A 27191-nucleotide genomic window follows, 5' to 3' on the forward strand; every position below is an offset into this window, starting at 1 on the left:
GTCCTATAATATGGATATTAAATGAAAGGGCTTTTTGAGAGTAATTTGAAAACGAATGTAATGTCATTCTACATCCAATGTGGCGGCTCTCCAAGATAGGAAATAGTTATTTTTAATGCACTACTGACTACTCCAATATAATGGGTATTAAATGAAAGGGCTCATTGAGAGTAACTCGGAAACGAATTTAATGTTATTGTACATCCAATATGGCGGCTCATCCAAGATAGGCGAATAGTAATTGTTTTGAAAGCCCTTCTGCAATAAAGGTATCAAATAAAAGGGCTCATTGAGAGTAAATTGAGAAGTAATAGAGTCAAGTCGTTTTTTTAGTCTGAACTCTGAACTAACTTGCTCATTAAGTTTGAGACTGCAGAAAAGTCTAGTTTTTCTATCAGAGATGCAGAAAAGTCTAGTGTCTCTAATCATAATATTATAATACTCTAACTTCGTTCTCGACTTGATTTAGATTAGGTTATACACCACAATCTAGGAATGAAACGTGAACTCCCTCTATTCCGAAATCCGAATCAACGTGCTAGCTTCAACTATACCATACCATAACGGTTCATTTGATTTAATAACATTTACTTACGAATCTAAAGTCTCTGAACTTTAAATGAAATCACTTATTATTTAAATATATGTTAAATTTAAATGAGATCGTTAAACTTTACTAAGTGGACAAACAGGCTGTTTATTTTTTATGTATCAATACTACTCCGGCCTACTATATAAGGAGTAGTCAACTATTTTTTTTTGTATTCACGTTCGTCCCCCAAGAGCGAACATTCGCCATGTTGAAGTTGATAGTGGTGTGTGCTGTGGCGGTGGCGGCGGAGGCCTGGGTGCCGGCGGTGGTGACCCCGGCGGTGTACGGCACGGTCCCCGGCGTCTACGGCCGCTACTACCACAACGTCCCCGTGCCGGTCGTGCCTGTGATCCACCAGGCTCCCCTGGTCTACACCGCGTCGCCTGTCGTGCACGTCCTCAACAAGCGTCAAATTGGAGCCATCTCCAGCGCTGTGGTTGGAGCCGCCGCCGCCGCCGCTGATAAATTCGCTTCCGCCTACACCGGGGGTACCGCAGCCGCCGCCAACGCCGCTAACCCCAACAGCAGCAGACCGCAAAACCAAGGATATTCCCAGCAACATAACCAAGGATATCCCCAGCAACAAAACCAAGGATATCCCCAGCAACAAAACCAAGGATATCCCCAGCAACAAAACCAAGGTTATTCTCAGCAACAAAATCAAGGCTACCCTCAGAAACAAAACCAAGGTTATCAACAACATAATGGAAGATACTAGAGAACACTATAACATAAATTTAATATTTAAAGTTACTTCAATTTCTGCTTTTCCTTCAATTATCAGTTAAATTAATTCATCAACTCAAACTTTACTTTCAAGAATAGAACCTGGATCTGCTGAAATAATTTCATTTTAACAGAATCGATTTCTTAATCCGAATCAACAGAGATTAAAAAAAAAAAGAAAGATAATTATGATATCTTATGCACTAGACGGATTATTATCTTAGTTATCTAATCCGTCTATAATGCATAATTCTCAGAATAAATATTCAATTTCTAATTTCTTGTTTTTTCTCAATTCCCATTTTCTTTTCGTATTCTAATTGTTATAGCATCCGTGCTCATGGAAACTTTTAATTCAAGAAGTGAACATAATACGCTGCCAATTTAAATATTTCTTTGCTTCAATACTCTTTAAATTATTACGAACCGCTTCCCTAGTTGGCTGGATACTGTAAGTGTCAAGATTTATAAGAAAAAAGAAGGCCAATTAAAAGTTTTTATAGATATGAGTAGCAAATGTAATTACGCAGGTACTCAGATTTTTTTATGGAACCTTAATGCATTTTGAAGTAACTGTAAAAGTAACCGCAACCGAAACTCCTTAGTTTCTAATCGTTCTTACCTCTATAGGGGTCATACACAGGAAAATTAATTAAATGATGACAGTCGGGCTTTTAGTTTAATTAAAATATAATGAAAGTCTGGCTGTCGCTGGCTCTTGGGTTAAGACAATAAGAAACGCGAATTTGTAAAGTTACTTTATCATTTGTTTTATTTGGAGCGGATGATGTAGGTATGAGATTTGTATTTACATAACTTTAAAGTGGTGGTCAGATAACACAGATGTCGTGAAAATTATGATGGCTAAGATTTCCTGTCTTGAATTTTCCATTTTGATATCCATATAATTTTATTTCTTACTTCTTGATGAACGGAGCTCCGTAGGCGAGAGGCAGGGAGGAGACGTAGGGGGATGAGATGTAGGATGCGGCGCCGATTGTTGGCGTGTAGAAGGAGCCGGTCGCGGCGTAGCCGGTAGCCAGGGGAGAGATGGCGGAGTAGGCGGACGGCACGATCAGGGGCGCGGACCTCTTCTTGATGAGGTGGGCGGTGGTGAAGAGGGGAGACGAGTACGTGGTGGGGATGGCGGCGGCGTAGCTGGTGGCCAGGGGAGAGATGGCGGGGTAGGCGGCGGCGTACGAGGTGGCGTAGGGGGCGGCGGCGTACGTGGTGAGCGCGGGCGAGCCGACCAGCACGGAGCGCTTCTTGATGAGGTGGGCCAGCGGCGCGGAGTAGGTGCTGTAGGTAGGCTGCACCAGGGGCGAGTTGTACACGACGTTGCTGTAGGCGCTGGGGATGTACGCCGGCGCCGACGACAAGTAGGCGCCCGGGTAGGCGTAGGAGCTGAACACCGCTCCGGGCTCAGGCTCGGCCACCGCGGCCCCGATCAGAGCGCACAATACTACGAACTTGAACATGGTGCTGCCGGTTGTTGGGAGATACAACTGATGCCGACTGCTAACTGCTCCATGTATTTATACGCGGCTATCGTTAAGGGAGTTTTTGTTTAACTAACCGGTCTAAATGTCATCCCGGAAGCTGTCACTTCGAAGGCTGCTGTGGGCTGCAGTTTGCCGACTGCCCTATTGAAATTATATACTAACAAGGTTTTTATATTCACAATTAAGTCCAAAAAATGTTCTATTTAGAAACCTATACTTTATCTATTTCGATCTAAAGACAAGATGACTGAATGGTCCAAGCCGTAAAGCCTTATTTTCTCATAATCATTGTATGATTATACCTACCTATTTGAAACCAAAGAACTTAGAAGTCAAAATATCCAATGCCAAGTGCGAGTTGGACTCGCGCACGAAGGGTTCCGTACCGTTATAGAGCAAGAGTAAACCAAAAATTGTGTTTTTTGTATGGGGAGCCCCCCTTAAATATTAATTTTATTTCGTTTTCAGTATTTGTTGTTGTAGCGGCACGGAACCCTAAAAAGTAAAAAAAAAATAGTGGGCCTATTGTTCTGAATATTCGTAGTGAAAGTTTTATAAGAGGTTGTTGTTTTAAAACTTAATTCTTATAATAATTATTGGATGTTATTGGCAAAAGTCTCGCTTAAGCTACTTCTAGTGATTTATATTCTGTGATACTCTTGTCCAGAACGGTCCTGGGTCTAGCAGTTAACTTTATCTCTTCTTTGCCAAAGAAAACTTATGTGGAGAACCTATCGCTTGATTTTTTTTTTGGTGTTCCTTGTAGCCCTAGCACGGTCACCAGTAGAAATGCAAAAGTATAGACAAACTGTGGAGATAAACTTAAGGTGGCGTTTCGATCTTTTTTTTCGATCCGAAAAATTCAATTAAAATGCCACTTTATGACAGACTATAGTTCTAAAAATTCTATTATAATATCCTACTCTATGACGTATACTATAGTCTGTCATAAAGTGACATTTTAATTGAATTTCTGTCGGTCGCGATTGGCCGCGCTAAAGATCGAAACGGCACCTTCAGTTTATGTCCACAGTTTGTCTACGTGGTCTATACTTTCGCATTTCTACTAGTGGCCGTGCTAAGGCTATTGGTAAGTAATATCAATTTCGATAAGACGAACTTAATTTCGATCGAAAGTGGTAGCTAACAGAGATAGAAAAGATTTAATATTTCGATTTGATGGTCCTAAAATATGGATTGTTCTATTTGTTGGACAATGTTACTTGCTCTTTAATAATAATTATATAACTACTAGTAGTTCGTCTAGAACTCTAGACGTTCCGCGCGGCTTCGCCCGCGTAAATTAGATATTTCACAGACAAATGAGTCCACAAATAACCTATAATCCTTCACGTGGTCTACTTCTTATCTGTACCAAATAACAGAAAAATTGCTCCAGTAGTTCGTGAGATAAGCCGTTTCAAATAATTTTCCACGTTTTTTCCACATTTTCCTCTATTTCTTTGCTCTTATTAGTCTTAACGTCATAAAGTATAGCATATAGACTTTCTCGATAAATGGGCTATCTATCACTGAAAGAATTTTCCAAATCGGACCAGTAGTTCCTGAGCTTAGCGCCTTCAAATAAGCCCTTTCAAATATTTTCCCCGGTTTTTTTCACATTTTCCTCTATTTCTTCGCTCCTATTAGTCTTAGCTTAATAAAATATAGCCTATATACTATATAGCCCTCCTCGATAAATGGGATATCACTGAAATAATTTTTCAAATCGGACCAGTAGTTCCTGAGATTAGCGCGTTCAAACAAACAAACAAACTCTTCCGCTTTATAATATTATAGTATAGATTAACCTATCAATATACAAAAAATCAGCTCCTTAGGGTTCCGATTTAGGCCTCTGTAATCAACAAAACTTGGATGACTACGGAACTCTAACGAGCAAATTTTTTTGTACATTGATCTAGGTTAATACACTGGACTCCAACGATTTTTTCCACTTTAAAACTTCATATTTCACAAATGGATCCCTATCAGAAAATGATCTTTGAATACTTTATAATCAAAGTTTAAATACTCATTATACTTACTTAAAAAAACCTATCCAACGATGGGGTGGACGCGAAAAAAAATCATCTCCGCTTGATGTGAAGGGACGCATTTTTTTAAAGATTTTATGTACCATTTTGTCGGCATCATGCAAATTAACAGACAGACGGACAAACGGACGGACAGACCGAAACTATATGGGTTCCTTGTAGACTAGGGAACCCTAAAAAGCTGGGCTTATTATAAAGATTCATGAAATTATTGATTGCAGTAGTGATATTTTTAAAGTGACTAGAGATCGTCCAGGTCGATATACGACCTTAAATTTAATTATCAGGAGGGTCAATAGAGATGAAGAGACAAACCATCAAACATCGAGAAAGCATGTAGAGTAAGTTATCTCGTTGGCGTATGCTAGGTAGGCTGGCTTGAATCATTAAATAATCGGCCAAGTGCGAGTTGTACTCGCGCACGAAGGGTTCCGTACCGTTATAGAGCAAAATTAGGCCAAAATGTATTTGTATGGGAGCCCCCTAAAATTTTTATTTTATTTCGATATTATTATTAATTAATTATTAAATTGCATATATAATTAGAGATTCTGTGAAAATTTCATAGCCCTACCTGTTGCCATTATTGATAGCGAGCAAAAAAATGAAAAAAAAAATCACTTTTGTTGTATGGGAGCCCCCTTAAATATTAATTCTATTTTGTTTTTAGTAATTTGTTGTTGTAGCGACAATAGAAATACACAATCTGTAAAAATTTAACAGAAGTCTAGCTATGGCGGTTCATGAGATACAGCCTGAAGACAGACAGACAGACGGACAGAGAGACGGACCGGACAGTCATCGAAGTCCGTTATTACCCTTTGGGTACGGAACCCTAAAAAGACGGTAGAGTGCACATTGTAGGGTGTGTAATATTTTATTTATTAGAAAAATGTATGATAAAAGCATAATTTCAAAATAATATTAGCTCGATGCACTCCTTTACCATATCATAATATTAATACGTGAACGAAAAACTTTGTAACGTAGACGTGCATGAAATTTTGCACAGTTATAGTTTATATGGTGAAGGAGTGCATCGAACTAATATTATTTTGAAATTATGCTTTACTCATACATTTTTTTAACAAATAAAACATTACACACACTACAACACACAAACATGAGAAATGACAGATTTTCGAATTACAAGCCTATACATACGGATTCATAAACCTATACGAATCATAGACTTAATATAAACCATAGACATAATATAATGCTAAAGACCAACAAAGAGTGCGAGAGAGAAGAAAATCCTTTATGGAATTATAACAAGATGAAAAGAGAGAGGCAGTCTAATGAAAATTGTAACAACTTTTATTTGACAGGTCGTCAAAAGTCGTCAATCGTTTTTATGCCCTTTCGGTATTAGCAATTTATTATTTAAATCGTATGTTATTTTCAACAAATACTATTATATATAACAATAATAACTTGTGCTGTGAGTGATTGCAGTGTAAATCATAGGAATAATCCTGAAAAATATACATTTCACCCGTAATTAATCTTCATGTCCTCATTGCTACGATGTGTTTATTTTTGCTATATTCTGGTCTTTAGTTCTCTATTTCAAATAAAATATTGTGAATCCTCCCTTTTACTTTCATATTTTGCGTAACTAAAGGTACTATTGTTCCTATATTACACAAATTTTGAAGAAAAATTTTTCATCAAAATTTCTTACATATACGCTAGTGCTTGAATCAAATTTATCGATATGCTTATCGATATTTTACAATAACATAAATCTAAAATAAAAATCATTTACCTTTATATTTACCACCTTAAGCCCGGCCGCACATTATCCGAAATTTCTGATCAGAAAAATTCGGACGCCCGGCGGAACGCACTCTGTTCATACATTTTGTTGTAGACCCATAATACTAAAAGAATTTCTGACGTGTCAAAATATATGAGCGGGGCGGGGCGTCCGAATTTTTGTGATCAGAAATTCGGAAAATGTGCGGCCGGACTAAAAAGGACATATTATCTTATTTTAACTAATATAATATAGTATAGTATAATATAGCTAATATAATATAACTACTATAATATAGAGTGACTCTAAAACTAGAGGAAGGTTTATATTTATTTATTTATTTATTTATTAAAGATATACCAACAACACATTGCGGCAACATTCATAATTAAAATCTACTACAGCTATGATAAGATCTAACGCAATACTCGTAGTCTATTACAGGTATATACAGCTTGAACAAAGATTCTCCGTATTTAAGATAATTTATATATCATAATCATTTGTTTTACAGATTCCCTCAAGATCCTCTAATAAGAGGAAAATGGCTGAAATTAATTGGGCGTGTTGGTTGGAATCCCAAGAAAAATTCAACAATATGTAGGCAAACATTTCATGAAACATTTTTAAAGAAAAATTAGAATAAATACTATTTTGGTTAAAGGAGCTATCCCAACTTTATTTGTGCCAGTAAGTTTGACATACTGTTGCACTTGTTACTGAAGCGATTATTAAAAATAAGCAATTATAAGCAATTAATGCTTTTTAGTTCATTTAAGATTATACTTATATGAACTAAAAAGTATTAAATAATCCTTATTCTGTACTCAATCTTCATAATTTTGAAGTCGGTACCAGTCCTAAGTATATAAGTTGCTGTTATACCTATTCTGTCAGAGAACTGGCGATTAGGTTAGCTGGTACCGATTGCAAAATAATGAAGATTGAGAACAGAATTAATACTGAGTACAGAATAAGAATTATTTAATACTTTTTAGTTCATTTAAGTATAATATTACTATTGTCATTGCCTTGGAAGTCGGTTTTAATTTTTTGTTTAAAAATAATAATTTTACTCATTTTAGCTGTCCTTAACGTTTTCTATACTTACAGTTGGTGTTTTAAAAAATCAAAATCAAAATTGCTTTATTTCTGAACAAATCTAAAATGAAATATATTTTCAGAATACATGGTGCCTACCACCGGTTTGGTAACTAAGCCGACGAGAAGAACCGGCGTAAGAAACTCGCACGCCCACTTTTTACCAAAAAAAAGTGAGAAAAAAAATAATCTTTTAAAACAAAATTTACAATGCTGTAACTAAAAATTATGCAATGTAAACATAGATAGATACATAATAATTGTAAGTCATGTAGAAGTAGCCTTGCAAGCAGTCATTCAGCATTCTACTCCCAAGATGTGCCATCAATTATGAAATCATTTTGGCTTTGGCACAAAACGTTCTTTGACTACTTTTTTAAATTTATTAATCGAAAGATTTTGAACGTTTTCTGGGACCATATGTTCCCATTTGAATATCAAGGAGTCACTTCGATTTCTCATTGTTTCCATCACCAGACCACCACTTTTGTGAACATGATACCTACTCGGAACAATACAATGTACAGCAAAAGAAAAGATTTGAAAATCGGTTCATAAACGGCGGAGTAATCGTTGAACATACATAAAAATATATCCACAGGCGAACGTCTAGACTCCTCCTGTTTGGAAGTCGGTTCAAAATAATTGTAATAAAATATTATGATATTTTATAATATGTATTTAATTTAAGAATAAAATATAATATACTATGTGTGTTGTTTACTTTCAACGTTTACTTTCAATGTAAGGACTGATTTACCAGATAGATTTTACCTGAGTAATAAATAAGTAACTTTATAATGTGTTAAGTGTAAATTATTTACCCCTATAAGAACCTCATGTCATAACATATCCGACGATTGAAAAATCATTCCAAAAGAAAATGTGTATCTACTTTTCAATCGTCACCTTTTTTGCCAATTAAAATTTATGATACCTAATTTGAAATACAAATCTATCAAAGTTGCATATTATTTATTTCTTATAGAAACTCAGGTAAAATAACTCGAACGGACTAAACTATCGATAGCAAAATACTATACTATCGATAGTAAAATATACATCACTAGCACACGCACACATTGACAGATCAAAAATGGTCACGCATTTTCGAGTTGTCAGGTGGTCTTTACGACAGTATATATTATGTCTATGATATAAACACGCACACATTGACAGATCGAAAATGGTCACGCATTTTCGGGTTGTCAGGTGGTCTATACGACAGTACCTATATATTATTAAGTCTATGTACGAATCATAGACTTAATATAGGTTTATGGTACGAATTATACTCTTTTCTTTATGGTTGAAGTCTGTTGACAACAAGTTGACAAATTGAAAATGGATGACAGTTTTTTTATTGAATTTAAGATAATATTAGACAATGCTTACACGGCCAGTCAGCCATCAGCTAAGTCCCAGAGACGAGAAAAATTTTATTCCAGTAAAGCCATGGTTTTTTAAATTCAAAAAGGCAAGCAAAACAGTGTGTTCAACAATTTGTCGCATGAGGCTAGGACACTGCTGCACGCCTGTTTTCTTAGCAAAGATTAGGGTCCGAGATAGCTCCTTATGTGAATGCGGCCTAGACGAGGGCACTCTAGACCATATTTTTTTCTCTTGCCCAAGATACCAACCTTCCTTATACGATTTCCTTCCCCCTACTATTCCTCGCCCTATCAATTTTACTTCAGTTCTGTCCTCTGTAAATACTCCCTTAGTTGAAACTTTATGTTCATACATTTATACTAACAGTATTAAATTGTAAGGTGTGAACTAACCCTAGATTTTTCAACAGTCACCGTACGCGTCTCATCATACCGTAACCTTGTTTCTTCATAAAGCCATCTCATAAAGTAAAGTCTTTGCCAAAACACTCTGATACTGGCAACTCACAAAGGAGCCATTAATAAAAAAGAAGAAGTTGAAAAAAAAAAAGATAAAGTCAATATTTTTTACAAAATATAGGTAGTAGTCCTAATGTCGTTGAAACTAAGGTCGAATTTCGACCATTGGGCGATCTCTAGTAAACTATAACTATGCGAAATTTCATTCACCTACGTTTCCGCAATTTTCGTCCAAAGGGATCCAAAGTTTTTCGCTGTATAGATTAATCATTCACTATTATCTCTACTTACTATATTTCTATACAAGTCCAGTCTCAGTAGCCTTCAAGATCATTATAAGTGCCAGCTTCCTGAATGACCTTTCAGGACCGGTTTAGGAAAACGCCCTTAGTGTCTTAATCCCTTTCTATAAATACGAAGGCTGACTGATTTGTATCATCAGTTGTATCTCCCAACAACCGGCAGCACCATGTTCAAGTTCGTAGTATTGTGCGCTCTGATCGGGGCCGCGGTGGCCGAGCCTGAGCCCGGAGCGGTGTTCAGCTCCTACGCCTACCCGGGCGCCTACTTGTCGTCGGCGCCGGCGTACATCCCTAGCGCCTACAGCAACGTCGTGTACAACTCGCCCCTGGTGCAGCCTACCTACAGCACCTACTCCGCGCCGCTGGCCCACCTCATCAAGAAGCGCTCCGTGCTGGTCGGCTCGCCCGCGCTCACCACGTACGCCGCCGCCCCCTACGCCACCTCGTACGCCGCCGCCTACCCCGCCATCTCTCCCCTGGCCACCAGCTACGCCGCCGCCATCCCCACCACGTACTCGTCTCCCCTCTTCACCACCGCCCACCTCATCAAGAAGAGGTCCGCGCCCCTGATCGTGCCGTCCGCCTACTCCGCCATCTCTCCCCTGGCTACCGGCTACACCGCGACCGGCTCCTTCTACACGCCAACAATCGGCGCCGCATCCTACATCTCATCCCCCTACGTCTCCTCCCTGCCTCTCGCCTACGGAGCTCCGTTCATCAAGAAGTAAATAATTGACGCCATACAAGAGTGCTGTAAGGAAATTAATCAAGATCAACGGACATTCGCTTTATTCTGTTGAATAAAGTTTGTTCGTTTACAAACGTCTAATTACCACCAACAACTGTGTACATAAATGGCTGTAAAAATAAATTTTGGTCAATTGATATGCAATGTTTAAATTTTAATTCTGTCTCACTTAGAGCTACGCTCCTAGTAGGCTACTATCAAAGATGAAGATGATTTAATGCATAAATTTTGTAATTGGTGGAAATAAGCCACAAAAATGAACATGGGACAAACCGAAACCTTTCCATTTGAAATCACTGGTTGCTGCCACATCCCTTAATCAGCTTTTCAAAGTTTAATCAGTGCCTGTTATTTTAGTATCAGCAATAAATTACAATGGGTTCTAGCTCATACACCCAAAGTCCCAAACATAATAAACATACGAAACCTGACTAGTTACTGCTGATCACTGATGTACCAAGTGTCCTTGTTTCGATTTCAGAATTTAGTATAGTGTAGTAACGTAGCGTAGCAGTTGAAAAAGTTAAAAATTATTTTGTTTTAATTAGCAAGTAATTTGTGCTAAGGGTCCGGTTCTTGAATTTCTATTCTCTATTAGCTACCTAACTCCACACATTTTAAGAAATAATAAAAAGTAAATTTATATCTAAAGATAATTTTATATATTATAAAATTCTCGTGTCACAATGTTAGTCGCCGTACTCCTCCGAAACGGCTTTACTGATTTTACCAAATTTTATATGCATATTCAGTAGGTCAGAGAATCGGCTACTGGCTACTATTTATATTGATAAATGCATTTGTTGAATAAATAATAGTAAATTATTATAATTCGAGACTGACGGCGACCAGTGTTTGTGCGTCGCGATAGCGATGGACGTTGCCATGGTGACATACATAATAAGTCACTTCAATAAAATAATATGGGCGAAAATCGAAACACTTTATATATGGCAAAACAACATTTGCCGGAACAGCTAGTGTGAATATAAATATTAAGTATATTATGATATAAACTCAAAGCTGACTGACTGACATAGTGATCTATCAATGCACAGCCAAAACCACTGGATGGATCGGGCTGAAATTTGGCATGCAGATACTATGACGTAGCGTTAAGAAGGGATTTTGATCAATTCTAAACCCCCAAGAGGATAAAATAGGGGATGAAAATTTGTATCAAATTTTCATAGATTTTCGACTGATTGAACGGAAATTAAAGATTGGAACTACTATGACGAAGATGGTCCCATTTTTATCCGTCCATCCGCTTAAATAGAGTCCCGTTTTCATCCTTTGTTTATGGAACCACAATAGAATGGAAACTATTTATCTTTGTTATTACATAATTATCTATTATACTATGTTAACGCGGACGAAGTCGCGGGCAAGTTATATATAAAACTTAAACAATATTTTATAAATCTTTATTAATAGGCAATAATATATTTACATCTAATTCTAATAATAGACAGAAAACAGTAAACTTTAACTTAGACCACAAGCAATTCTTAGTTATGCATAACAAAATCATCTATTACATGATTACTTCTATAAATGTTTTTTTCAATGAAGTCTTTAATAGGTATGAGACTAAACACGAGACTTCTAAGTTCTACGGGCTGATAAGCTAGGCGCTGGTTTGTTCCAATCTACGTTTTACACCGATTAATCTTTGTGAGATTAAAATGAGCCCAAACATGAAATCTTAATCAAAATACCCAAAAACAGCTGTGCAGTGTGCACATAATCTATACTAATATTATAAATGCGAAAGTATCTCTGTCTATCTGTCTGTCTGTCAGTCTCGCTTTCACGCCAAACGCCAAAACTACCGAACCGATTGTAATGAAATTTTGTATACAGATAGTCTAAAGCCTGAAAAAAGACATAGGCTACTTTTTTACTGGAAAAAAGGGTTGTCAGGGGGTTAAAATGCGTAAATTTGTTCAAATTAAGTTAGTTCCAAAAATTCATAATAGATGGCGCCGTGCGTCTTCTACATCGCGCTGACGGCTGCTCAAAAGTCTTTCTATAAAAGGTGGTATTATTTTACATTTAGGTTTCGATTTTTTACGATTGTTATATCTATTCTACGGTATTAAATAACTCAGTACTTTATCTGTGCAGTGACGTAACCTAAAACCTATCAATGATAAATAGTTTATGGGTAAAGTTGTGTAATTGGGGGGGTAGATAAGCTTTAAAATTTGGCATAAAATATAAAGTTTAATATAAAAAAATGAAATATTTATTGTGTGCACACTGCACAGCTGTATTGATTTAAGGGGTACCAGGGTTTTTTATAAAAGCTTTTGACACCAATTTTGTTGACATCGCGCTTTATAAACTGAAGTCCACGCGGACAAAGTCGCGGGCCACAGCTAGTAACTAATAAGTATGATTAGTTCTATGTTACAATGAAGTAAAAAATAAAACGCCATCTGTTGAATCGTATTAGAACTAAAATGTTCATTGCATCGATATATTTCTGGATTTTTTATAATATTATACATAAAATATATTTAAGATTTTTGAAATTTTATTTTAATACACATCCAAGACCCAGGAACATTGAAAACTTTTTGTTCCGCCTGCGGGACTCGAACCCAGGACCCCCGGGATGAGCGCTGGCCACGCGCAATGCGAATTAATTTTCATCGATATTTTCATGGAAATAAGATATTTTCCCACATCAAAATGTAGCCTATGTCCTTTCTCAGACTCTAGAATAACTGTGTACAAAATTTCATTGCAATCGGTTCAGTAGTTTTGGCGTGAAAGCGAGACAGACAGACAGACAGAGATACTTTCGCATTTATAATATTAGTATGGATTATAAACAACGTCTGAAATGATGTCAGTGGCCTGACCGAGCATGCTATCTCGCTCGGTCAGAAGATCTTATTTTTCGGCCACGGATATCTCTAAAAACCGATCAAACAACTGTAAGTTGCTTACAGCCTTTCATGAACCTGATAAATCCTGAATTTCCTGCACTGAGCAGCCTGATGATGATGAAAAGATAGACATCTGTTTGTTTACAGCAAAGTTGTGTACAATCTGTCTGTGTGTGTGTCTGTCCATGGCATCGTAAGTCGCCCAACCAGCAAAAGGTGGTTTTTATATTATCTCCAGGAGTAAATTCCATAGGACTATAAGAGACTTTTATCCACAATCATCTTTTTTGACGGGGGTTACTAACTGGAAATAACAAGAAAAGAAGGCTCCATAACACATAAAGACAAAATAATAATTAATCTTATGACGTTTGGCTGAACGTAACAATAGCTACGCAGCGAAAAAGTTGTTTGTGGTCTTCCCTATTAAAAATCATGCTGGTGGACCAGTTATATTAGTCATCATTATTATCACCGTCATTGCACTTTTAAAATATAGAAATGTGTTGTTTTAGGAATAAAATTTAAAAGAGATTGTTTTTCATCGGTAATATTTATTCAGAAACAGCCGTCGACTTATGTACATGTAATAATTGTAGATGGTAACACAGATGTTTGGCAGTATCCGATTAGCTTGAAAATGTTGATGGCGTGGCTGCTATGTTATTCATTTCTTGATTAGGGGAGCTCCGTAGGCGAGGGGCAGGGAGGAGACGTAGGGGGAGGAGATGTAGGACGCGGCGCCGAAGGTCGGCGTGTAGAAGGAACCGGTCGCAGCGTAGCCGGTAGCCAGGGGAGAGATGGCGGAGTAGGTGGACGGCACGATCAGGGGCGCGGACCGCTTCTTGATGAGGTGGGCGGTGGTGAAGAGGGGAGACGAGTACGTGGTGGGGATGGCGGCGGCGTAGCTGGTGGCCAGGGGAGAGATGGCGGGGTAGGCGGCGGCGTACGAGGTGGCGTAGGGGGCGGCGGCGTATGTGGTGAGCGCGGGCGAGCCGACCAGCACGGAGCGCTTCTTGATGAGGTGGGCCAGCGGCGCGGAGTAGGTGCTGTAGGTAGGCTGCACCAGGGGCGAGTTGTACACGACGTTATTGTAGGCGCTGGGGATGTACGCCGGCGCCGACGACAAGTAGGCGCCCGGGTAGGCGTAGGAGCTGAACACCGCTCCGGGCTCAGGCTCGGCCACCGCGGCCCCGATCAGAGCGCACAATACTACGAACTTGAACATGGTGCTGCCGGTTGTTGGGAGATACAACTGATGCCGACTGCTAACTGCTCCATGTATTTATACGCGGCTATCGTTAAGGGAGTTTTTGTTTAACTAACCGGTATAAATGTCGTCCTAAAACTTAAACCAGATATTTAAAGGCCAAGGAAATGCAGGTCTATTCTCGATAAATTATGAACTTACGCTTGAAACGCTTTGTCCTTGAATAGTTTTGTACTACAGATCAAACTATGTGATAATAATTATTAACCCTCCGTGTACTAGGTGACTAATCTCACCTAGTACAGCTAGGTGGGGTATGACATACCCCAACGATGAAAGGCAGTTAAATTCGAAAAATTGTTCCTTGTGATTGTAAAATAACAAGTAATATATTTAAATATCTAATCACTTTATGACAGACTATAGTATATGTCATAGAGTAGGATATTATTTGAATTTTTAGGACTATAGTCTGTCATAAAGTGGCATTTTAATTGAATTTTTGGGAATGAAAAAAGATCGGAACGCTACCTTAAGTTTATTTCCACAGTTTGTCCATACTTTCGCATTTCTACTAGTGGCCGTGCTAAGGCTACTGGTGTGTTCCAATCTACGTTTTACACCGATTAATCTTTGTGAGATTAAAATGAGCCCAAACATGAAATCTCTGCTCAAAGTTGGCGAGGAGTTGGGTAGGTATCATGTAGATTTCCAGGTGACGCCGCAGCACCGGGTCCCATGAATGCAAAATATTGAAACTGTGGCAGTACCCACAATTAGCGTCATAATCCTGCATCGCGCTATCGAGGAAATTTCTGAGAACGGTAACATATATATTATTACTAGCTGCCCCGGTGAACTTCGTGTCACTTTAAAACCTTCCCTGGACTTCTACGAATATTTGAAGACTAAAGTTAGCCCAATCCGCTCAGCCGTTTTCGAGTTTTAGCGTTACTAACACTATTGAAAATCCATTTTTATATATATAGACTAGCTGTTGCCCGCGCGCGCGACTTCGTCCGCGTGGACTTTAGTTTATAGCGCGCGGTGTCAACAAAATTTGTGTCAAATTTAAAAACTTTTTAAAACCCTGGTAAGTGGTACCCCTCTTAGGGCCGCGCTACACCGGAATGGCAGCACTGAAAGTGCTCGCCTCGCCGCTGCCATTCCGGTGTAGCGCGGCCCTTAATTAATCAAAATACCCAAAAACAGCTGTGCAGTGTTCACATAATCTATACTAATATTATAAATGCGAAAGTATCTCTGTCTGTCTGTCTGTCTGTCAGTCTCGTTTCATGCCAAACGCCAAAACTACCGAACCGATTGTAATGAAATTTTGTATACAGATAGTCTAAAGCCTGAAAAAGGACATACGCTACTTTTTTACTGGAAAAAAGGGTTGTCAGGGGGTGAAATGCGTAAATTTGTTCAAATTAAGTTAGTTCCAAAAAATTCATAATAGATGGCGCCGTGCGTCTTCTACATCGCGCTGACGCTTGCTCAAAAGTCTTTCTATAAAAGGTGGTATCATCTTACATTTAGGTTTTGATTTTTTTCGATTGTTATATCTATTCTACGGTATTAAATAACTCAGTACTTTATCTGTGCAGTGACGTAACCTTAAACCTATCAATGATAAATAGTTTATGGGTAAAGTTGTGTAATTGGGGGGGTAGATAAGCTTTAAAATTTGGCATAAAATATAAAGTTTAATATAAAAAATGAAATATTTATTGTGTGCACACTGCACAGGTGTATTGATTTAAGGGGTACCAGGGTCTTTTATAAAAGAATTTGACACCAATTTTGTTGACATCGCGCTTTATAAACTGAAGTCCACGCGGACAAAGTCGCGGGCCACAGCTAGTAACTAATAAGTATGATTAGTTCTATGTTACAATGAAGTAAAAAATAAAACGCCATCTGTTGAATCGTATTAGAACTAAAATGTTCGGTGCATCGATATATTTCTGGATTTTTTATAATATTATACATAAAATATATTTAAGATTTTTGAAATTTTATTTTAATACACATCCAAGACCCAGGAACATTGAAAACTTTTTGTTCCGCCTGCGGGACTCGAACCCAGGACCCCCGGGATGAGCGCTGGCCACGCGCAATGCGAATTAATTTTCATCGATATTTTCATGGAAATAAGATATTTTCCCACATCAAAATGTAGCCTATGTCCTTTCTCAGACTCTAGAATAACTGTGTACAAAATTTCATTACAATCGGTTCAGTAGTTTTGGCGTGAAAGCGAGACAGACAGACAGACAGACAGAGATACTTTCGCATTTATAATATTAGTATGGATTATAAACAACGTCTAAAATGATGTCAGTGGCCTGACCGAGCATGCTATCTCGCTCGGTCAGAAGATCTTATTTTGTGGCCACGGATATCTCTAAAAACCGATCAAACAACTGTAAGTTGCTTACAGCCTTTCATGAACCTGATAAATCCTGAATTTCCTTCACTGAGCAGCCTGATGATGATGAAAAGATAGACATCTGTTTGTTTACAGCAAAGTTGTGTACAATCTGTCTGTGTGTGTGTCTGTCCATGGCATCGTAAGTCGCCCAACCAGCAAAGGGTGGTTTTTATATTATCTCCAGGAGTAAATTCCATAGAACTATAAGAGACTTTTATCCACAATCATCTTTTTTGACGGGGGTTACTAACTTGAAATAACAAGAAAAGAAGGCTCCATAACACATAAAGACAAAATAATAATTAATCTTATGACGTTTGGCTGAACGTAACAATAGCTACGCAGCGAAAAAGTTGTTTGTGGTCTTCCCTATTAAAAATCATGCTGGTGGACCAGTTATATTAATCATCATTATTATCACCGTCATTGCACTTTTAAAATATAGAAATGTGTTGTTTTAGGAATACAATTTAAAAGAGATTGTTTTTCATCGGTAATATTTATTCAGAAACAGCCGTCGACTTATGTACATGTAATAATTGTAGATGGTAACACAGATGTTTGGCAGTATCCGATTAGCTTGAAAATGTGGATGGCGTGGCTGCTATGTTATTCATTTCTTGATGAGGGGAGCTCCGTAGGCGAGGGGCAGGGAGGAGACGTAGGGGGAGGAGATGTAGGACGCGGCGCCGAAGGTCGGCGTGTAGAAGGAACCGGTCGCAGCGTAGCCGGTAGCCAGGGGAGAGATGGCGGAGTAGGTGGACGGCACGATCAGGGGCGCGGACCGCTTCTTGATGAGGTGGGCGGTGGTGAAGAGGGGAGACGAGTACGTGGTGGGGATGGCGGCGGCGTAGCTGGTGGCCAGGGGAGAGATGGCGGGGTAGGCGGCGGCGTACGAGGTGGCGTAGGGGGCGGCGGCGTACGTGGTGAGCGCGGGCGAGCCGACCAGCACGGAGCGCTTCTTGATGAGGTGGGCCAGCGGCGCGGAGTAGGTGCTGTAGGTAGGCTGCACCAGGGGCGAGTTGTACACGACGTTGCTGTAGGCGCTGGGGATGTACGCCGGCGCCGACGACAAGTAGGCGCCCGGGTAGGCGTAGGAGCTGAACACCGCTCCGGGCTCAGGCTCGGCCACCGCGGCCCCGATCAGAGCGCACAATACTACGAACTTGAACATGGTGCTGCCGGTTGTTGGGAGATACAACTGATGCCGACTGCTAACTGCTCCATGTATTTATACGCGGCTATCGTTAAGGGAGTTTTTGTTTAACTAACCGGTATAAATGTCGTCCTAAAACTTAAACCAGATATTTAAAGGCCAAGGAAATGCAGGTCTATTCTCGATTAATTATGAACTTACGCTTGAAACGCTTTGTCCTTGAATAGTTTTGTACTACAGATCAAACTATGTGATAATAATTATTAACCCTCCGTGTACTAGGTGACTAATCTCACCATGCTGTACTAGGTGGGGTATGACATACTCCAACGATGAAAGGCAGTTAAATTCGAAAAATTGTTCCTTGTGATTGTAAAATAATAAGTAATATATTTAAATATCTAATAATGATTTGGTTTAAGTAAAGTAAATTCAATTTTACATTATAAAATACATTTTATAAGCAAAAGTCCAAAAACTTGACTTTTTCTTCAAACTGTAAACTACGAAATCTTTTCTTCAGTACAAAAATCAAATGGAACCTATTTTAATCAAGTTTTTCTCAATTTCTAAGACTTTAGTATATCTAGTTTTAACCTATTTATAACATCAATTTAAAATAAACAATATGAAATAGATCTTGGTCACTTAAGTTTCCGTAATATTGATGTGTCATATATGTCATACCCCACCTCGTACACGGAGTGACTACTTTACTGTACTGTTTTCTTTTGCGGGGTTATTTTTTTTCTAACAATCTAAAATAAATAAAGAACAGAGAGAACTATTATCACTTATTTGAAAGTCATTAGGTATCCACACTTTGATTTCAGTATAAACTGACGTAAAATAATTTTAACGCTTAAAATACTTTTGTCATATCGGTCAACCAATCACTTATTTACAAAGTAGTAAAGTAGTTATAATGAGTGATTAATATTGTGAAAGTGTTTTAATGCAGAAAATTGTACTTGAGTTACTATTATTTATTCAGTGCTTGAGCTTCATAGGCAATAAATGTACCAAATGTTTTTATTTTGTATTTTCGAGAACAATCAGCCTTAACTTGGTACTACTAATGTATAATCTGTGCCCTAACTACCTAGGTCCTGTCAAGTTTCATCCCGTGTTCTTAGCATTACATAATATAATATACGTATACAGACGTACCATTAGTAACTTAATTTTATTGGTTCTAAAATTCACAAATATTAATAAGTACGGTAGTATCTACGGTAGAAAACTAACGTAGCTTCAAACCATCTTCAAACTCATAAAAGTTAGAAAAGTTTTATCAAAAATTTAAATTTGGATTTTGTTGGAAAAGGCGCCAAAAGCTTTTTTTTTTTCTTGTGCTGCTTGCATTGATTTAAACTGCGTGTATTTAATAATATTAATAGCCTGTGCATAAGCCACTTAATTAAATATAATATTGACTGCTATAATAAGTTAGTACCTACCTGCCTATGTAATAAATTCTCAAAATTGAAAACAAGAGGACCTCGGAACAATAGAGCGCGTCGGGTCAAGATACAATAACATGAATACATACTCCGTTTACCGTTGAAAGCCTGAAGAATGTAATAAAACCGTCAACTACCAACTAGCTTCTGAGTGGGGCTTATGGACAAGTTTGATATTAAAAATCTTTTGTAACTATTAGGCATTTCGGGCTGATTACACAAATTCCTGTACCATCCGACCGTGCAAATAAAAAAGTTACGGGCATTTTAGGGTTCCGTACCCAAAGGGTAAACGGGACCCTATTACTAAGACTTCGTTGTCTGTCTGTCCGTTTGTCCGCCTGTCTGTCAGCAGGCTGTATCTCAAAAACCGCTATAGCTAGACTTCTATGTTGCCGCTATAACAACAAATACTAAAAACAAAATAAAATTAATAATGAAGGGGGGCTTCCATACAAGAAACGTGATTTTTTGGCCTTTTTTGCTCGATTTCAATAATGGGAACCAGGGATGTTGCGAATATCCGCATCCGCATCCGCAAATGCGGAGCATCCGCATATATTTGACATCCGCATCTGCATCCGCATCCGCATTAAATCGATGCGATTTTTATGCGGATGCGAATGTCATACGAGTTGCGACCAGAAAAAAAAGCGGCAGGGACTGTGAATGGCGCGTGCCGCTTGCGCGTTACAAATGACCAATGGGAGCGAAAAAGCCGGCCAAGTACGTATCGGCTACGCACAATACTGGGTACATTACGGTACCGCCAGTTTTAATAAGTTTTGTATCGTCTATGAATGTACAATTATAACATTTTTTACACTACTAACAACATCATCTCAGTTACATTCAAAGGAATTTGAACGAAAAATTCCTTTGTACTTCTCAATAACTTATAAAGTCTTCTTAGCCGTGATAAATATCTTTTTAAATTTAGCATATTTCCTACTCCCATGAATTTTTCCACATATTTTACAGAATCAATATCTTATCCGTTTAGCTAATAGATGGTAGAAGGGGGAGACACTGGACACTAAGGATTTCTTCCACTTTAAAACTTTGCATATTTCTTCGAATAAAGTTTTTTTTCGAATAAACTCGTAAAATTTTTAAAACCCTATCCAACGACACCACACACGGTGGACTGGACGCAAAATACAAAGACTTATTCCCCGCTTGGTGAAATACTAGATTTTTTTAAAGGTTTTATATACCATTTTGTCGACACCGTTTATATGTATGTGCATTCATGCCAAATTTTGGCTTCGTAGGCTATTCTCTGAGCGAAACCACGGAGAAACAGACAGACAGACGGACAGATAGACCGAAAATATAAAGGTTCCTTGTTGATTACGGAACCCTAAAAACGGTCACAGGATCCGACGCGTTTATTGTGGTGCATTCATTATTGTCTTGTGTAAATTAATCACTACGTGTATGTTTGTGCTTCTTACTTAAGGGGGACTATCCCTAAAGTGTCGTTTTTATAATTCGTTTTTATACTTGAAAATAAGCCCCGAATTCTTTCATTTTCTAAAATTAGATACTACATAAAATTTCTGAGAATTAAATCTGAGCAAAAACACGATATCTTAAAATTTTCTCGATAGAAAAAAATCACAAAGATGCATCTAATTTTCACGAATTCTTCATTTATTGCCATAACCGTGCATTGAACTAAGTTAATATTTTAACACATTGTATAAAATTCTATCATTGAGAGATCGACCTAGCGGATTTTTAAAATGTTGTATATTTATCTAGTTATTAAGATTTTGGCGATGAATCCGCGTCGTTCTTTTTCACCTGGCATATGAAAGACGGGCGTGAGTGTGAAGAGAAGGACGATGTTTGATTTTTGGGGTTAGTCGCCCTCTTAATAAGAAGCGGCATTATTTTTATTAAATAATGCCGCTTCTATTTATAAATTCGTGTACTTCCTAACAAAAAATTGGTAGAGGTTAATACAGGGGAATTAATGTAATTTTCATTTACAAATTATTATCTCTTTAATACAAAAGTATTATTATAGTACAGTAGAACAATTTTTTTAATTACTATCAAGGTAATTTTCGTAAGCAGTTTCATTTTGATAAACGGAACAATAATTTCTTCTGCGAAAGTGGTACTTAACTAACAAAGATAAATATTAAATATGATTTAATATTTCGATTTGATGGTCTTAAAATATGGATTGTTCTATTCAAAATGCGTTTCAAAATAAAGCTACTCACAAAAATTAGCTTGATATTAATTAAAAAATTTATTCTGGGGAACCTGTACTATTATTTTGTAACACATTAATTAAAAATTAAAATAATACTTTTTCATTTTATAAACTATATTTATGTAGGATCCGAAACATCTGCATCCGCATCCGCATTCGCGGATGTGAACCTCTAAAAATCCGCATCCGCATTCGCATCCGCGGATGTGAAAAAATCGGGATCCGCAACATCCCTGATGGGAACAATGGGGATTGTCCATTTTTTTTTAATTTTGCTCACTACAAAAACATTTCGAGGAATATGGTCAGTGATCGTTTTTCTGTATATAAACGAAAAAAATACCCATAAGTTACTTATATTTTTGAACAAATATGTTTAACCTTTGTTTGACCTTCAATGGCGTTAAAGTAGCAATAAATTCGACCAACATTACGTTTCGAACTTTTGGTAAGCTTCTCGTATCAGCTTTCACATAATGAGAACTTGCATTTGACGAACCAGCCATTAAAAATAAGATTGAAAGGAAATTTAAAACATACTGCAGACAAAGACATCTATTTATACTGAGGTAGACATGCCATACTCTACGAAATGACATTTGAAAAGCAATCCTAAAACAATACACTCAAAACATTACACACACAAACAAAAATGTATCTTCGTAGTCAAGGGCGAGATGCCAATATTATTTTGTAACAAGAGTGACAAGGATGGTCTATGGTGTTCGGTTATAAATTATAATACCGAACGCAAGCGTAAGGGAACATACCCATACTACGTGACCCATTTAGGGACGGGTCTTCAAAATACTACGCTCGGTCACAAGAGTGGGTCTAGAGTTTTGTCAATTTCGACGATAGAAACGTCATACGATCTTTTTTTCTCGCAATTTAATACTTGACACTGGCATTTATTATGGTTATTTATATGCTATAGCCAACAGCCACTAAAAAAACAGGCACTTCTGCCACTTGTCAGGCATTTTGAAGTTTGGTGAAGCTGTAAAGCTTGGTATTATATTTGGTGTTCGATTACAATTTGAACTACAGTCGGGACTAAAATAGCTAGTATGCGCCATCGAGGAAATTGATTCCTAGGCAGTTGACGGACCTACGTCATATGGTCGGCTTATGTCAATTCAATGTTAGCTGTCATCTGTCGGATGGGTTTGATAAAACGCGACCAAATTACTTAGGTCCGCGATCTGCCTAGGAATCAACTACACTGATAGTACATCGTTGAATTGCGGAAGACAGTGAACTAAACACCTTTTGTTACGCTCCTTCGCTGGGACTGCACCCCTCTGTTCCTATGTTTGACGATTTGGTCTGTTATATTTTATCAGTGGAGTAACATTAACAACAACAACATTGAAGTTAATTAATATTGAATATTTTATCCTTTGTTTATTTTTTTCTTATTATGGCGCTTCGGCTATATAACCATGGCAAGTGTCAAATAAGTAGCGGGAAAACTATGTTCTTATAACAATTTTTAGCATCGATTTTCTATTTAGTAAAGTCCAAAGTCTAGTCAAAGTAAAAGTCAATGCAGTCAAGGACTCAAGTCGGTCGATTCAGTAAAATGGTAGAAGCTTTACTAAAACTTTCGATGGTGTTTAGGAGGGAACACAAAAGGCACGTTTCTGGAAGTTGTATCACTGGCCTATACTTGTGCATGATAATAAATATCCAATGGTTAATATTCTACCAATAAAACACATTAAAAACCCAGAACAATCTTAGGAAAATAATAAAAACACATTAACGTCACTCTTTCACATTCTAGGCTAAACTCTTCCTTCGTTTATGTCCTAAAAATTTTTGACTGAAGCATGTTAGCACCTTATTTTATTTATTTATTTAACTCAGGCGTCTTGGCTCATAATATAAATACCATAGAGACTAACATACATACAATTATACTAAAAACTAATACTAACACACTACTAATACAAACACTAAACACGTATTGTCTGCGACCTGGGGCGCGACGTATTCGGAAGTCGTCCTCAGAACCTCCTGTTGACGACTCGAATCGGCCAGAACTCCTCTCGAAGGTCGGTAGATGGTGCGTCGGGACTCTCACCACAAAGGAGCTAAAATTCACTTTGTGGCGGGACTCCAAGCGCTCGAACCTCAAGACGAAGGTTATGGCTACCACACACGCTACGGTCTACCGGAGGGGTCACCTGTAGGTGTCACTCGAGAGAATTGATTCTCGATTTTGCGCCGGTCGAATGCGGCAAAATTATTTAATTTATATGCTTAAAATACCCTATTTTAACGAAAAAAAATATAAAAAGTACATGTGATTTTTTTTGGACAATGCCCATTAGACACTTGATTTTTTTTTAATCCTTTATTATATGACCTTAAAATAAAATAAATAACCTTAAAATAAAATAAAAAATGAGGGGGGGGGGGGGGGGCCCCCCCACAAAAAACACAATTTGTGGCTTACCTTTGCTCTACGTACGTAAAGTAAAGGTACGGAAGCCTTCGTGCGCGAGCCGACTCGCACTTGGCCGATTTTATTTTAAAATTAGAACGCTTTTTGAATTTTTTTTTACATGGTGTTCATTTTTCTTCACTATCAGTTTTGTGCGTTAAATAGCAATTAAAATGATAAATTATTGCTAACTTTAGTTTATCAATTGTCCAGGTTTTCCTCGGGTGCTGCCGACCGAAGGCGCCTCAGCGTTGAGCGCCCGGCGCCGCACTTTGGACTGTCTGGCGCCGTCTGCGACCCCCAGGCGCGGGGGCTCCCTTCGCGTGCCCAGGCAGCCGCAGCCACCAGAGAAGCCGACCATGGCGTTCTGCAGGCGACGCCTGTCGTGGCCGGAAGTGGATAACTCCGTCAATTCGGGGTAAGTTCATGAAAAACAAATAGTGCGATATTAGATCTAGTAAGTTATTTGGGTCAAACCATGGCCAACTGTCCAGGTATATGCTAATAACATAAAAAAATAGAATACTATGGACGTGCTGAGCGCTCTAGGTACTAAAATATAAGGAAAATTAAATTTGTGTTACAGAGCTGTCGCATGCGAATTTGTAGATACATTTTTAAATTTTCTCTCAAGTAGGGTATTATTTTTCAATTAGGTTATATAACTTAATTTACAATGTTTGCTTGTTAAAATAGACATAAATTTATTCCCAGAAACATACCTAATTACCTACCTACCTATAAAATTGCATTGATTAGTCGTACATATTTTTGCCGTCAAAAAATAATCAAGAAGTAAATTTTGAAATACACATGATGTTCTATGTTACTAACGTAACTAGATTGGAAGTTTACGGTAGCAACGTTGCCACTTCGAAGATGCCTGCAGGCATATCTCACATACATAATGACATAACGAATATATGACTTGACATTGTCTTTTGAACAAAAAAGTGGTTACGCATTACGCATTGTGACACGAGAATTTTATAATATAATACTAGCTGTTCCGGTGAACTTCGTGTCACTTTAAAACCTTCCCTGGACTTCTACGGATATTTTAAGACTAAAATTAGCCCAATCCGTTCAGCCGTTTTCGAGTTTTAGCGTTACTAACACTATTGAAAATCCATTTTTATATATATAGACTAGCTGTTGCCCGCGCGCGCGATTTCGTCCGCGTGGACTTTAGTTTATAGCGCGCGGTGTCAACAAAATTTGTGTCAAATTTAAAACCTTTTAAAACGCTGGTAAGTGGTACCCCTCTTAGGGCCGCGCTACACCGGAATGGCAGCACTGAAAGTGCTCGCCTCGCCGCTGCCATTCCGGTGTAGCGCGGCCCTTAATTAATCAAAATACCCAAAAACAGCTGTGCAGTGTGCACATAATCTATACCTACTAATATTATAAATGCGAAAGTATCTCTGTCTGTCTGTCTGTCTGTCTGTCTGTCTGTCTGTCTGTCAGTCTCGCTTTCACGCCAAACGCCAAAACTACCGAACCGATTGTAATGAAATTTTGTATACAGATAGTCTAAAGCCTGAAAAAGGACATAGGCTACTTTTTTACTGGAAAAAAGGGTTGTCAGGGGGTGAAAATGCGTAAATTTGTTCAAATTAAGTTAGTTCCAAAAATTCATAATCGATGGCGCCGTGCGTCTTCTACATCGCGCTGACGCTTGCTCAAAAGTCTTTCTATAAAAGGTGGTATCATCTTACATTTAGGTTTCGATTTTTTTCGATTGTTATATCTATTCTACGGTATTAAATAACTCAGTACTTTATCTGTGCAGTGACGTAACCTTTTAAGGTTACGTCACTGCACAGATAAAGTACTGAAAGTGGATAAGTTTACTTATCAATGATAAATATTTTCTGGGTAAAGTTGTGTAATTGGGGGGGTAGATAAGCTTTAAAATTTGGCATAAAATATAAAGTTTAATTTAAAAAAATGAAATATTTATTGTGTGCACACTGTACAGCTGTATTGATTTAAGGGGTACCAGGGTTTTTATAAAAGCTTTTGACACCAATTTTGTTGACATCGCGCTTTATAAACTGAAGTCCACGCGGACAACTAATAAGTATGATTAGTTCTATGTTACAATGAAGTAAAAAATAAAACGCCACCTGTTGAATCGTATTAGAACTAAAATGTTCATTGCATCGATATATTTCTGGATTTTTTATAATATTATACATAAAATATATTTAAGTAAAAAAATAAAACGCCATCTGTTTTCATATATTAGAATTAAAATGTTGATTGCATTGATATATTTTCTGGATGGAATATAGACCAACACGGTACACTTGAACTCCTTTATTTTAGAGCGCCTTCTGTAGTCAACTTGTCACATATATTAGAAATGCAGTAGGAGTTTTTATAAGATAAGATAGATTGATTATTATTATACCAAATGATAATATTATTAAACATAATATTCTAACGTATTAAAAACCATAAACAAAAACATAATAACTAATAAGTATGATTAGTTCTTTGTTACAATGAAGTAAAAAATAAAACGCCATCTCTTGAATCGTATTAGAACTAAAATGTTCATTGCATCGATATATTTCTGGATTTTTTATAATATTATACATAAAATATATTTAAGATTTTTGAAATTTTATTTTAATACACATCCAGGACCCAGGAACATTGAAAACTTTTTGTTCCGCCTGCGGGACTCGAACCCAG

At 37.7% G+C, this 27191-nt stretch overlaps 4 protein-coding genes across 4 annotated transcripts in view; 1 reads left to right on the forward strand and 3 right to left on the reverse strand.

The window, feature by feature from the left end:
• Positions 1-27191, forward strand: part of LOC121739007 (BAI1-associated protein 3) — a 133898-nt gene that overhangs the window by 14222 nt on the left and 92485 nt on the right. Inside the window, exon 2 of the mRNA XM_042131311.1 lies at positions 24702-24906. Coding sequence (XP_041987245.1) covers positions 24702-24906 — 205 coding nt within the window. The remainder of the gene's footprint in view (positions 1-24701; positions 24907-27191) is intronic.
• On the reverse strand, positions 2124-2838 carry LOC121739004. The gene has a single exon (XM_042131308.1). The coding sequence runs from the start codon at positions 2794-2796 to the stop codon at positions 2236-2238; it is 561 nt and encodes a 186-aa protein (XP_041987242.1). The 5' UTR covers positions 2797-2838; the 3' UTR covers positions 2124-2235.
• LOC121739006 lies at positions 14166-14868 on the reverse strand. The gene has a single exon (XM_042131310.1). It carries the CDS (start codon positions 14766-14768, stop codon positions 14208-14210), a length of 561 nt encoding a protein of 186 aa, XP_041987244.1. The 5' UTR covers positions 14769-14868; the 3' UTR covers positions 14166-14207.
• Positions 17766-18461, reverse strand: LOC121739005. The gene has a single exon (XM_042131309.1). The coding sequence runs from the start codon at positions 18359-18361 to the stop codon at positions 17801-17803; it is 561 nt and encodes a 186-aa protein (XP_041987243.1). The 5' UTR covers positions 18362-18461; the 3' UTR covers positions 17766-17800.

Source organism: Aricia agestis, chromosome Z (assembly GCF_905147365.1).
Source record: "Aricia agestis chromosome Z, ilAriAges1.1, whole genome shotgun sequence".
Taxonomy (NCBI): Eukaryota; Metazoa; Arthropoda; class Insecta; order Lepidoptera; family Lycaenidae; genus Aricia; species Aricia agestis.